We start from the raw sequence: 12,887 nt of genomic DNA, 5'->3' as shown, positions 1-12,887 counted from the left end.
CCCCCGCATACCGATTTTAATCCGTGCAAGAGGGCTCATTGGTATGCGAAATAATCGGTATGCGAATGAATTTTCCCCATAAGAAATAATGGAAATCAAATTAATCCGTGCAAGACACCCAAAAGTATGAAAAAAAAATTTTTACCACATGAAATATACATTTTCCTATACACAAAGAGAAGGATACATGCACAATAGTAGAGTAGTACATGCACAGTATATATTGTGCATGTACTAGTCTACTAAATGAAGAATAAATGACACTTACCTTTATTGAAGATGTAGCAATGACTGATGAGACACTGTGTCCTGGGAGTGCCTTTTCCTCCTGAGTACTGTAGGTCCTGTTTGGCATTTTCTTCCAGAACATGCCTTATCACACTGTGTATGTCACTACGATTCTTAAATCTCTCAAACCAACCTTTGCTGGCTTTAAATTCACCAATATGAGCACTAGTTCCAGGCATTTTTCCCTGTTCACCTGGGTGTTAGTCGACTGGTGTGGGTTGCATCCTGGGAGACAAGATTAAGGACCCCAATGGAAATAAGTTAGACAGTCTTCGATGACACTGACTTTTCTGGGTTATCCTGGGTGGCAAATCCTCTGGGGTTAATTGTTTCTTGGTATATTCTCAATAAGCCACACCAACAACAGTGCTACAGCAGCAGCAGACGATGCTACAGCAGCAGCAGACGATGCTACAGCAGCAGCAGACGATGCTACAGCAGCAGCAGACGATGCTACAGCAGCAGCAGCAGCTGACAGTGCTACAGCAGCAGCAGATGATGCTACAGCAGCAGCAGATGATGCTACAGCAGCAGCAGCAGCTGACAGTGCAGCAGCAGCAGCAGCTGTACCACCAATAGTAGCAATGGTTGATTGGGGTTTATTATACAACCTGGCCAGCTCGGAGACACGCACTCCACTTTCATACTTATCAATGATCTTTTTCTTCATCTCTATAGTAATTCTCTCCCTTATTGCTGTAGGGTTGGCACTAGAAGCTTTCTTGGGGCCCATGGTCACTTATTTTCCAGATAAAATCACCAAAAACACTGTAATAATACGAAATGTTACGATTGTATGCTTGGATGCTACCGCGGAGGCTGGCTGGTAAACAATGCCACCGGCGGAACATGTGAGGCTGGCTAAGGCGCACATTGGACACGTCTCGGACGAACAGCGGTGAGCGGGTTTTTGAGCGGTATGCGAGGCAAAATATTTGCGATTAAAGTGAGCGGTATGCGGAATAAACGGTATGTGATGCCAACGGTATGCGGGGGTCCACTGTATTAGATATACAGTGGTAGCTCGAGTTTCGAACAGCTCCCAACTCAAACAATTATGTAAGTGTGTTTTTGGAAGTGCTTTTGTAAGTGTATTTTTGGGGGTATGAAACGGACTAATCTAATTTACATTATTTCTTATGGGAACAAATTCGTTCAGTATCGGCACTCGAACGGTCTTCTGAAACAAATTAAGTTAGAATCCTCCACTGGTCCGCTCTATCCAGGCTTTACAAATTCAATTACAAATCCTTAGGTCTTTATGCAGTACAAAATAATGTTGTTTACATGTTATAAAACATTGCTTGGCACAAAATAAAGCCACTAGAAACCAATTATAATAAATGATAATTGAGATTTAGACATAAACTATTAAGATTTCTTGTGCAGTTAATAACAATTATATGTACAATAAGAAAAGTGGGTAATGAACAAATGTACTATACTACTTAAACTGTAGTCAGTGTATAGACTGTATTTGTGTTGTATTTGATACATTCTGGGTAAGACTTGTGTTACATTACCTTGTATATTACAGCTACTTTATTGATCACATCAAGAAGCAGACATCATGGGAGGACCCACGACTCAAGACTGCTCCCCCGCCACCACCCCACCCAGACACCCTGCCGGCAGAGCTGCGGGTGCAGCAGGAGACCCAGCTACTGCCTCACCACCAGGTACACCAGTGTAACAGCTACTGCCTCACCACCAGGTACACCAGTGTAACAGCTACTGCCTCACCATCAGGTACACCAGTGTAACAGCTACTTCCTCACACCAGATGGATCATAAAAACTGGAACTGACCTCTGCATGACCCAGATACATGATCTGTGTCAAGTAAGGCAACAACGGCACTTCATTGGTCCATGGGATATTACCCCATTCCAAATCACTATCTCTCCCTTCCCCCCCCCAAAAAAAAAAAAATTAAATCACAAGGAAAGCCTTGCCTTGAAGCCAAACAGAATGCCTAAAGCTTATTTACCTGGAGTTTACCTGGAGAGAGTTCCAGGGGTCAACGCCCCCACTGCCCGGTCTGTGACCAGGCCTCCTGGTGGATCAGAGCCTGAACAACCAAGCTGTTACTGCTGGCTGCACGCAATCCAACGTACAAGCCACAGCCCGGCTGGTCAGGTACCGACTTTAGGTGCTTGTTGTTGCAACCCCTAAATGGGTTGCAATGATTATTATGTATATATATAATTATTACCTTTTCATATAATTTTATATTGCTCATATATGCGATAATAGCTAAATCGTAAATGTATTGCTTTATATTGTTATTTGACTTAGCTTCCTTTGGTTAGGTAGGATGTAACATATGTGCTCAGTTCAAGTCTTGATTGTCTAACTACTGTAATTATCGCTCTTTGCTCGTTAGACTGCCGGCTTCTGTTTCTGAGCTGCAGCTGTCCACGGAGCTATCACGTGATCAAGGGGGGGGTGTCCTCACCTCGCCTGAAGTATTCAGTCTGGTCTAGACTCTCTTGGTGGTTGGATAGATCGTCTGTCTCATTATTTTTGTTAGTTCTGTTGAACTCTGTTCACAGAACATTGTATAGACTTAGTGATTTTCGACGTTATACTGAGGTTGTGTGTCTCAAAGACACTCTGAGCAACTCAGGTCCTGAGCTGTAGCTTCTGACCTAACTTGTACTGGTATCTGTGTATTATCACAGTCGGGGATTTTCTTAGATTCAGTAGTATGGGAGTTTTGAGACTTTTGTGGAGGATCTGCAGATGGTCCCTACTTAGTGTCGTTATATTATCTCCTTGTTCCTGATTCTGTGTCGCAGTTGCTTGTTATATTGCTATTGGGCTTAGCATTCTTTTTATTGTTCAAGCAGACTGTTCTGACTGCCAGTTGGTCAAGAAGTTAGTTTATTTGAGGACTTTGTCAGTCACTTGTTTAAGTCTAGTCGAGTCGTGAGACATAGCGAACTACACTTAGAGCACTTACACACATACACTCAAACTTACTTGTACATATTTTTAATATCTTATTAAATGTTAATGTACCAGATGGTACTTAAGAATTATAAATGTGATATGTGCTTTCAGCACAATACTATTGTACACGAGAGAAGTGATTATTCTTATTTTGTTGATTACTGTGATTAATTTAATTTAATTTGATAATATACCTCTAGACTTAATAAATTTATTAAATTTTAATTTCTCTAGTTAGTAGCCTACCAGTTGTAATCCTGAAGCACTATTGAATCATACTGAATTCTAATGGATAATTGGACAAGGATACTGACTACTTGTTACGAAAACCCAGTAACAGGCTGGATGCTAGAAGGGCAGTCCTTTCTAGTATTCACTGGAGATCTCTAAGCTTTTAGAATCGCGTTTTTTGTAACACTTGTCCAGTGCCAGCTTGAAGACTGCCAGGGGTCTATTGGTAGTCCCCCTTATGTATGCTGGGAGGCAGTTGAACAGTCTCAGGCCCCTGACACTTATTGTATTGTCTCTTAACGTGCTAGTGACACCCCTGCTTTTCATTAGGGGGATGTTGCATCGTCTGCCAAGTCTTTTGCTTTCGTAGTGAGTGATTTTCATGTGCAAGTTTGGTACTAGTCCCTCTAGGATTTTCCAGGTGTATATAATCATGTATCTCTCCCGCCTGTGTTCCAGGGAATACAGGTTCAGGAACTTTAAGCGCTCCCAGTAATTGAGGTGTTTTATCTCCATTATGCACACTGTGAAGGTTCTCTGTACATTTTCTTGGTCAGCAATTTCACCTGCCTTGAAAGGTGCTGTTAATGTGCAGCAATATTCCAGCCTAGATAGAACAAGCGACCTGAAGAGTGTCATCATGGGCTTGGCATCCCTAGTTTTGAAGGTTCTCATTATCCATCCTGTCATTTTTCTAGCAGCTGCGATTGATACAATGTTATGGTCCTTGAAGGTGAGATCCTCCGACATGATCACTCCCAGGTCTTTGACGTTGGATTTTCGCTCTATTTTGTTGCCGGAATTTGTTTTGTACTCTGATGAAGTTTTAATTTCCTCATGTTTACCATATATGAGTAAGTGAAATTTCTCATCATTGAACTTCATATTGTTTTCTGCAGCCCACTGAAAGATTTGGTTGATGTCCGCCTGGAGCCTTGCAGTGTCTGCATTGGAAGACACTGTCATGCAGATTCAGGTGTCATCTGCAAAGGAAGACACGGTGCTGTGGCTGACATCTTTGTCTGTGTCAGATATGTGGATGGGAAACAAGATGGGAGCGAGTACTGTGCCTTGTGCAACAGAGCTTTTCACCGTAGCTGCCTCATACTTTACTCTGTTAACTTCTACTCTTTGTGTTCTGTTTGTGAGGAAATTATAGATCCATCTACCAACTTTTCCTGTTATTCCTTTAGCACGCATTTTGTGCACTATTACGCCATGGTCACACTTGTCGAAGGCTTTTGCAAAGCCTGTATATATTACATCTGCATTCTTTTTGTCTTCTAGTGCATCTAGGACCTTGTCGTAGTGATCCAATAGTTGAGACAGACAGGAGCGACCTGCTTTAAACCCATGTTGCCCTGGGTTGTGTAATTGATTGGTTTCTAGATGGGTGGTGATCTTGCTTCTTAGGACCCTTTCAAAGATTTTTATGATATGGGATGTTAGAACTATCGGTCTGTAGTTCTTTGCTATTGCTTTACTGCCCCCTTTGTGGAGTGGGGCTATGTCTGTTGTTTTTAGTAACTGTGGGACAACCCCCGTGTCCATGCTCCCTCTCCATAGGATGGTAAAAGCTCGTGATAGGGGCTTCTTGCAGTTCTTGATGAACACGGAGTTCCATGTGTCTGGCCCTGGGGCAGAGTGCATGGGCATGTCATTTATTGCCTGTTCAAAGTCATTTGGGGTCAGGATAACATCAGATAGGCTTGTGTTAACCAAATTCTGTGGCTCATAAAAAATTCATTTTGATCTTCGAATCTCAGTCTGGTTAGCGGCTTGCTAAAAACTGAGTCATATTGGGACTTGAGTAGCTCACTCACTTCCTTGCTGTCATCTGTGTAGGACCCATTTTGTTTAAGTAGGGGCCCAATACTGGACGTTGTTGTCGACTTTGATTTGACATAGGAAAAGAAATACTTTGGGTTTCTTTCAATTTCATTTATGGCTTTTAGTTCTTCCCGCGATTCCTGACTCCTATAAGATTCCTTTAGCTTAAGTTCAGTGTTTGCTATTGCAAAGACCAGTGACTCCCTACGCATTTCAGATATATTGGCCTCTTGATGACAGTCACACAGCACACTTTCACAAATTATTTATGTTGAAAGTTCTGATCCCCATTCTGCTGGTGCAGCTGCTAGTGCTGCTGTTGTCATACAAAATGATGTCTCTCATAAAGAAATTGGATCCCGTATCAATAACTAGGCCTCTACCCTTCAAACAGAACTGTTTGCCATACTCCTTGCACTCAAATGTGTCCATGTATGAAAGGTTGACATTTTAATTTTAACTGATTCTCTATCATCTATAAATGCCCTCTAACTCATTAGAGTACTAATTGTACTACTGTACCTCATATTATTAATAGAGTAAATGAACTTAATTACAAACTTAAAATTGTATGATCGATTGTATCATAAAAAGGATTGTATCATAAATTGTACTACCTCATATTAATGAATATAATGTGAAATATAGTACAGTAGAACCTCAGTTTTTGTATGCCCTGGTTTTCATAGGATTTGGTTTTTGATTACTTTTTCCATCAAAATTTTGTCCCAGTTTTCGTACATCTGCTTGGTTTTCATAAAGTTGACAATGGTTCACCTTACGAAATGCGTCCACCTGCCCGCGCGCACACAAAGCATCCCAGACATTCTGACTCGGTCTGGCTTTGTTTCTCATTGAGTGAGCATTACCCCGTGCATTCATCCAAAACATTTTGTAATCATTGTTTTTGTGCTTGTTTGAGTGCAACTGCTCAATAAGCGTCAACATGACTTGCGAAATTGTAATAACATGATCACGGGTTCTGACACTGCCCGTTGTATGGTTTGCTAAATACGCCACCATGGGGCCAAAGAAAGTTCCGAGTACCAGCCCTTTGATAAAGAAGGCAAAAAACACAATAGAATTCAAGAAAGAACTCATAGCAAAGTGCAGAAGTGGCATACGTGTGTCTACCAATCTCGCCAGGATATACGGAGAGTCCGCATCAATGTTCAATCAATCAATCAAGTTTATTCTCTATTAAGGATTACAATGCGGGGTTTACAGATTTTGGTTATTGTGTGGTTTGCATGTAATAAAATACTAATTACAGAGGGGGCCACTAGGACACCTAGCATGGCTAGGCATTTCGAGCAGACTTAGATTAATTCTTAACTCTAAATTATTACAAATTATGGAGTAAGTTGGTATTACGGCTAAGTGACTAAGTACTAGTTTGTGAGTTTAGCAATGTGAATGCTTTTGTTTTGGCACAATACATCGTTTATATATTGGAGTATCACAGGCAAACTTATGACTAGTTAGGATTCATTATTTTAAGATTAAGGATCGTATTTCTGTGTTTATAGTCAAATGGGTGAGTGAGTGAGTGTAAGTGTGAACCACTAGGTGGTTTTCATGTAATTAGTTGACGGGGTGTATCAGGGAGATAAGATGTTTTCTAATGGTAGTTTTGAAGGTGTTGAATGTGTCTGCAGTTCTAGAGTTTTCAGGTAGGGTGTTCCAGATTTTAGGGCTTTTGACATACTACATTGAATTTTTGTAAAGGTTTAGTCAGACACGGGGAATGTCATAGAGATGTTTGTGTCTGGTGTTATTATGCCTGTGGGTCCTGTCACAACTATCAAGAAAGCATTTTAGGTCAAGGTTAATATTGGAATTTAAGGTCTTGTAGATGTAGATTGCACAGTAGTAAGTGTGGATGTTCTGAACAGGGAGTAAGTTTAGATCTATGAAGAGTGGGGGGTGTGTTGCCAGGGATAGGATTTAGTGATTATTCTTACTGTGGCTTCTTGTTGGGTTATTATTGGCTTTAGGTGTGTTGCTACAGTTGATCCCCAAGCACAAATAGCATAGGTGAGGTATGGATAAATGAGTGACTGGTATAGTGTGAGAAGGGCATTTTGCGGCATGAAGTATTGTATCTTGGAGAGGATCCCAACCGTTTTGGATACTTTTTTGTTATGTGTTGGATATGGGTGCTGAAATTCAGGTTGTTGTCGAGGTATAGGCCTAGGAATTTGCCCTCATTATGTCTGGCAATTAGAGTGTTGTCGATTTTAATGTTAAGTTGCGCAACACCTGCTCTGCTACCAAACATAATATATTAGGTTTTGTCAGTGTTAAGTGAAAGTTTATTGGCTTTCATTTAAGTCAATATTTTGAGCAGCTCCTCATTAACAGTGGTGTTGAGGGTGGCAAGATTAGGGTGAGAGGTGATGTTAGTCATGTCGTCAGCAAAGGGAATGGGTTTCAGGTGTTGGGATACATTTGGAAGATCATTGATGTAAATGAGGAATAGCAGGGGACCAAGGACACTTCCCTGCAGAACTCCAGTATCAAGTGGCCATGTTGTTGATGCTGTGTCTTTAATGGTGACATACTGATACCTATTAGTAAGGTAGGATTTGAAATATGCAAGCGCATGGCCTCTTATACCATAATGGTCAAATTTGTGGAGTAGGATGCTGTTGTCTACTGTGTCAAAAGTTTTTCTTAGGTCAATAAAAATTCCTAGCGGATATTCCTTATTTGTTCAGTGACAATGCCTTGTCCCATTTTAGGCAAATTTTAGAGACATGAGAAACAGACCTCTCTGGACAGATTTTTTGTGTGGCAGGGGTCCAGTGACTCTCAAGCTCGTCCTAGTCCCAGTAAAAGACAAAGAAGTAAAGTAAACCGGGATAGGGCCTTGATATCTGATGTCCTTATGGAGGGGGATTTCCTTACAAAACAATAACCTCACCTCTCCTCTCTCTCCCCTCCTCGCCGTCTTCTATACGCCAACAAGAGTCTTCAATAAAGGTAAAAGTGATGTTAAATGTTCATTTATCCATTTTATTAGTCAGTTATAGTTATTTCTTATTGTTTTCTCTATGTAAAACTATAGTTATTCTCTATAAAATGTATTTTTTGCTTATTTGTTTGGGTGTCTGGAATGGATTAATTGAATTTACATTATTTCTTATGGGAAATATTGCTTCAGTTTTTGTCAGACTTTCTGGAATGAATTAATCATGAAAACCGAGTTTCCACTGTATATTTGTATGCTACCACTGTAAAAGAACTTAATTATGTGCAGAAAACTGTAAGATTGTTATAAATTGTACTACCTCATATTTACAGTATAGTGAATATTGACTCTTTGTATTCTACCACTCTTCACGTGTCTAGACTTAAGTAGTCTATAAGTATGTATTAGGTTAAATCTGCCCGAAATGCCTCGGCATGATAGTGGCTTTCTTTGCTCCAATCATACTATGATATGTAAATACACATTATAATCTTAGTAAAGAAATAAATATTTTATTTTATTTTTTATAAGTATAAATTGTCATACTTGTGTCAGAAGCCAAACACAGGTATGGTAGGAATGTAGACAGTGGAGTCGGAGTGCAGATTCTGTGGATTCCATCTCACATTGGTCTTGAAATGCATGATAGAACTGATGAATTAGCTAAGTTATATGCCTTATAAGAGGGAGTAGAATAACATCTTGTAGGAGTGAGGAAGAGCCAGTTGTGAGTGTGGGGGAAGTTCGTGAGGCAGTAGGTAAAATGAAAGGGGGTAAGGCAGCCGGGATTGATGGGATAAAGATAGAAATGTTAAAAGCAGGTGGGGATATAGTTTTGGAGTGGTTGGTGCAATTATTTAATAAATGTATGGAAGAGGGTAAGGTACCTAGGGATTGGCAGAGAGCATGCATAGTTCCTTTGTATAAAGGCAAAGGGGATAAAAGAGAGTGCAAAAATTATAGGGGGATAAGTCTGTTGAGTGTACCTGGTAAAGTGTATGGTAGAGTTATAATTGAAAGAATTAAGAGTAAGACGGAGAATAGGATAGCAGATGAACAAGGAGGCTTTAGGAAAGGTAGGGGGTGTGTGGACCAGGTGTTTACAGTGAAACATATAAGTGAACAGTATTTAGATAAGGCTAAAGAGGTCTTTGTGGCATTTATGGATTTGGAAAAGGCGTATGACAGGGTGGATAGGGGGGCAATGTGGCAGATGTTGCAAGTGTATGGTGTAGGAGGTAGGTTACTGAAAGCAGTGAAGAGTTTTTACGAGGATAGTGAGGCTCAAGTTAGAGTATGTAGGAAAGAGGGAAATTTTTTCCCAGTAAAAGTAGGCCTTAGACAAGGATGTGTGATGTCACCGTGGTTGTTTAATATATTTATAGATGGGGTTGTAAGAGAAGTAAATGCGAGGGTCTTGGCAAGAGGCGTGGAGTTAAAAGATAAAGAATCACACACAAAGTGGGAGTTGTCACAGCTGCTCTTTGCTGATGACACTGTGCTCTTGGGAGATTCTGAAGAGAAGTTGCAGAGATTGGTGGATGAATTTGGTAGGGTGTGCAAAAGAAGAAAATTAAAGGTGAATACAGGAAAGAGTAAGGTTATGAGGATAACAAAAAGATTAGGTGATGAAAGATTGAATATCAGATTGGAGGGAGAGAGTATGGAGGAGGTGAACGTATTCAGATATTTGGGAGTGGACGTGTCAGCGGATGGGTCTATGAAAGATGAGGTGAATCAGAGAATTGATGAGGGAAAAAGAGTGAGTGGTGCACTTAGGAGTCTGTGGAGACAAAGAACTTTGTCCTTGGAGGCAAAGAGGGGAATGTATGAGAGTATAGTTTTACCAACGCTCTTATATGGGTGTGAAGCGTGGGTGATGAATGTTGCAGCGAGGAGAAGGCTGGAGGCAGTGGAGATGTCATGTCTGAGGGCAATGTGTGGTGTGAATATAATGCAGAGAATTCGTAGTTTGGAAGTTAGGAGGAGGTGCGGGATTACCAAAACTGTTGTCCAGAGGGCTGAGGAAGGGTTGTTGAGGTGGTTCGGACATGTAGAGAGAATGGAGCGAAACAGAATGACTTCAAGAGTGTATCAGTCTGTAGTGGAAGGAAGGCGGGGTAGGGGTCGGCCTAGGAAAGGTTGGAGGGAGGGGGTAAAGGAGGTTTTGTGTGCGAGGGGCTTGGACTTCCAGCAGGCATGCATGAGCGTGTTTGATAGGAGTGAATGGAGACAAATGGTTTTTAATACTTGACGTGCTGTTGGAGTGTGAGCAAAGTAACATTTATGAAGGGATTCAGGGAAACCGGCAGGCCGGACTTGAGTCCTGGAGATGGGAAGTACAGTGCCTGCACTCTGAAGGAGGGGTGTTAATGTTGCAGTTTAAAAACTGTAGTGTAAAGCACCCTTCTGGCAAGACAGTGATGGAGTGAATGATGGTGAAAGTTTTTCTTTTTCGGGCCACCCTGCCTTGGTGGGAATCGGCCAGTGTGATAATAAAATAAAAATAAAATAAAAATAATATGCCTTATAAGAGGGAGTAGATTACAATCTTTGGGTGTCAGCAGTTTGGGAACAGTAATATGTAAAGAACTTCAAGTGAACTTCATTGACTTAAGACAGAGAGATTGACACTAGTCAGTCTGTCATCATTCTATCATGCAGGAGGAGCCACATGTCTATGGTGTATCCAACAAAATAAGCAGACTCTTGGATGTCACTACCGCCCAGCCCCAGCTGGGTTACAAGTAGTATCTTTGGGAGGTTAAATCACCACTACTAGATGTAGACCAAACGAAATGTAAACCTGCCAGATGGACAATTGTCACACCTTTTGTCATTATTTACTGGAATGCAGTAAAATTAATGAATTCAGAGACAACTCACTCATTGTTCAAGAAAGGTCAATATATTTTATCCACAGTGGTAATACTACAAACCCTAACTTTGCTAACTGTAAATAAAGTGATGCATGTGTGTGTCCTAATTCATGTCTACATAAATTAATCATTACGATTGTGACCAGATATAAACATATAAATAGATCATTACCATTGTAACTTGTTCAACTATCAAAACTTTGCGGCCCAGTTCCTGGACCCATTATATACCTCTGTAATCTTTTGACTACCGCCCGCAGGATGGGTATGGGGTGCATAGTAAAGACATTAAACTAACTAAAGCTTACTAACATTATGGTACATCAAAGCTTACTAACAATATGGTGAGTCAAAGCTTACTAACACTGTGGTGGGTCAAAGCTTACTAACAAGAGTGTTTGTGTGTTTGTAGGCTGGCTGGATGAGTGACCTGTTGCGTGGTGGTCGCTACTACCCGGGACCTGGGTGTGATGCAGGTCATAACCTGGCTTACCTCCCTCCTTATGCACTCTATGGTCCAGTGTATACACTGCAGGTACTAACACTGTGTATACACTGCAGGTACTAATTGCATGATACTGTATACACTGCAGGTACTAACTGCATGACAGTGTGTATACACTGCAGGTACTAATTGCATGACACTATACACTGCAGGTGCTAACTGCATGATAATGTGTATATGCTGCAGGTACTAATTACATGACACTATACACTGCAGGTACTAATTGCATGACACTGTATACACTGCAGGTGCTAACTGCATGACAATGTGTATACACTGCAGGTGCTAACTGCATGACAATGTGTATACACTGCACATACTACAGTAGCACTCAAATTAATTGGGACATGAGTAAATTTTGTGATTCTCATACTATGTCTTAGGCTCTGACTTAATGTAGTTAGGGTTCTTTTTCTTTTCAGAATAGTTTGCTACCGACTTTTGGCAACTATCAAGCTGTGGTGTTATGCTGCGACTCTTGTCAGTGCCAAAACAGCTGTTGTTCTGTAAGGCTATTCCTGCAAGCATGATCTGTGAGTGAATGTCATTTCACCAGATTCCTCCCTTCAGTTCGTGATTACTGCTGACGTTCATGATGGATGTTACACCTAGGAAGCATGAAAGTACAGCCTCTCTTCACTTAACGGCAGAGTTCTGTTCCTAAGACCATGTCGTTAAACGAATTTGTTGCTAAGTGAGGAGCATACTATAATGGTAGTGAGTTTGTGTCAACCATCTTTGACATTGTTTTAATGTCGCCTTTGCACTATTTGTAACATTTCTGGTATATTTTTAAAAGTTTATACAGTAGTACACTGTATATTGAAATAACAGAATAGAAGAAATTAACTCTAATGTACATTATTTAGGTATGAATACTGGTCAGAGCCTGTCGTAAGTCCAAGGCGTCGGTAAACGAGTACGTCATTAAGTGAGGAGAGGCTTTATTGTACCTCTTAGAAAACATGCTAATTTGAGAATCAGACAGATTGCTAAAGATTTGAGCCTAGCAAAGTCAACTGCTGGTCAGATTCTGAAGAGAGCTGATGACACTGGTGATTATAGAGCACTGTGTCAAGGATGAAGAGGAAAACACAAGACAACACTTCACGATGACAAGATTATCGTAAGAAATAGTGAGAAGGATCTGAAGAAAACCAGCAAAGATCTAGAGAGAGATTTGGCTTCAGCTAGCATAAATGTTGATTCTTCAACTGTTCGACAAA

General features: G+C 40.7%; 1 protein-coding gene across 4 annotated transcripts in view; it reads left to right on the top strand.

The window, feature by feature from the left end:
- LOC128684335 (uncharacterized) overlaps window positions 1–12,887 on the top strand; it is a 149,303-nt gene that overhangs the window by 53,148 nt on the left and 83,268 nt on the right. For 2 of the 4 annotated variants that reach the window (XM_070089307.1, XM_070089292.1), the window contains exons 2-3: window positions 1,826–1,967; window positions 11,569–11,691. In XM_070089307.1, coding sequence (XP_069945408.1) covers window positions 1,826–1,967; window positions 11,569–11,691 — 265 coding nt within the window. The remainder of the gene's footprint in view (window positions 1–1,825; window positions 1,968–11,568; window positions 11,692–12,887) is intronic. The other 2 variants (XM_070089303.1, XM_070089297.1) reach the window with 1 other exon arrangement.

The sequence above is a fragment of the Cherax quadricarinatus genome, chromosome 2 (assembly GCF_038502225.1).
Source record: "Cherax quadricarinatus isolate ZL_2023a chromosome 2, ASM3850222v1, whole genome shotgun sequence".
Taxonomy (NCBI): Eukaryota; Metazoa; Arthropoda; class Malacostraca; order Decapoda; family Parastacidae; genus Cherax; species Cherax quadricarinatus.
Note: the sequence above shows the minus strand (reverse complement) of the source record. Positions and strands in the feature narration are given on the sequence as shown.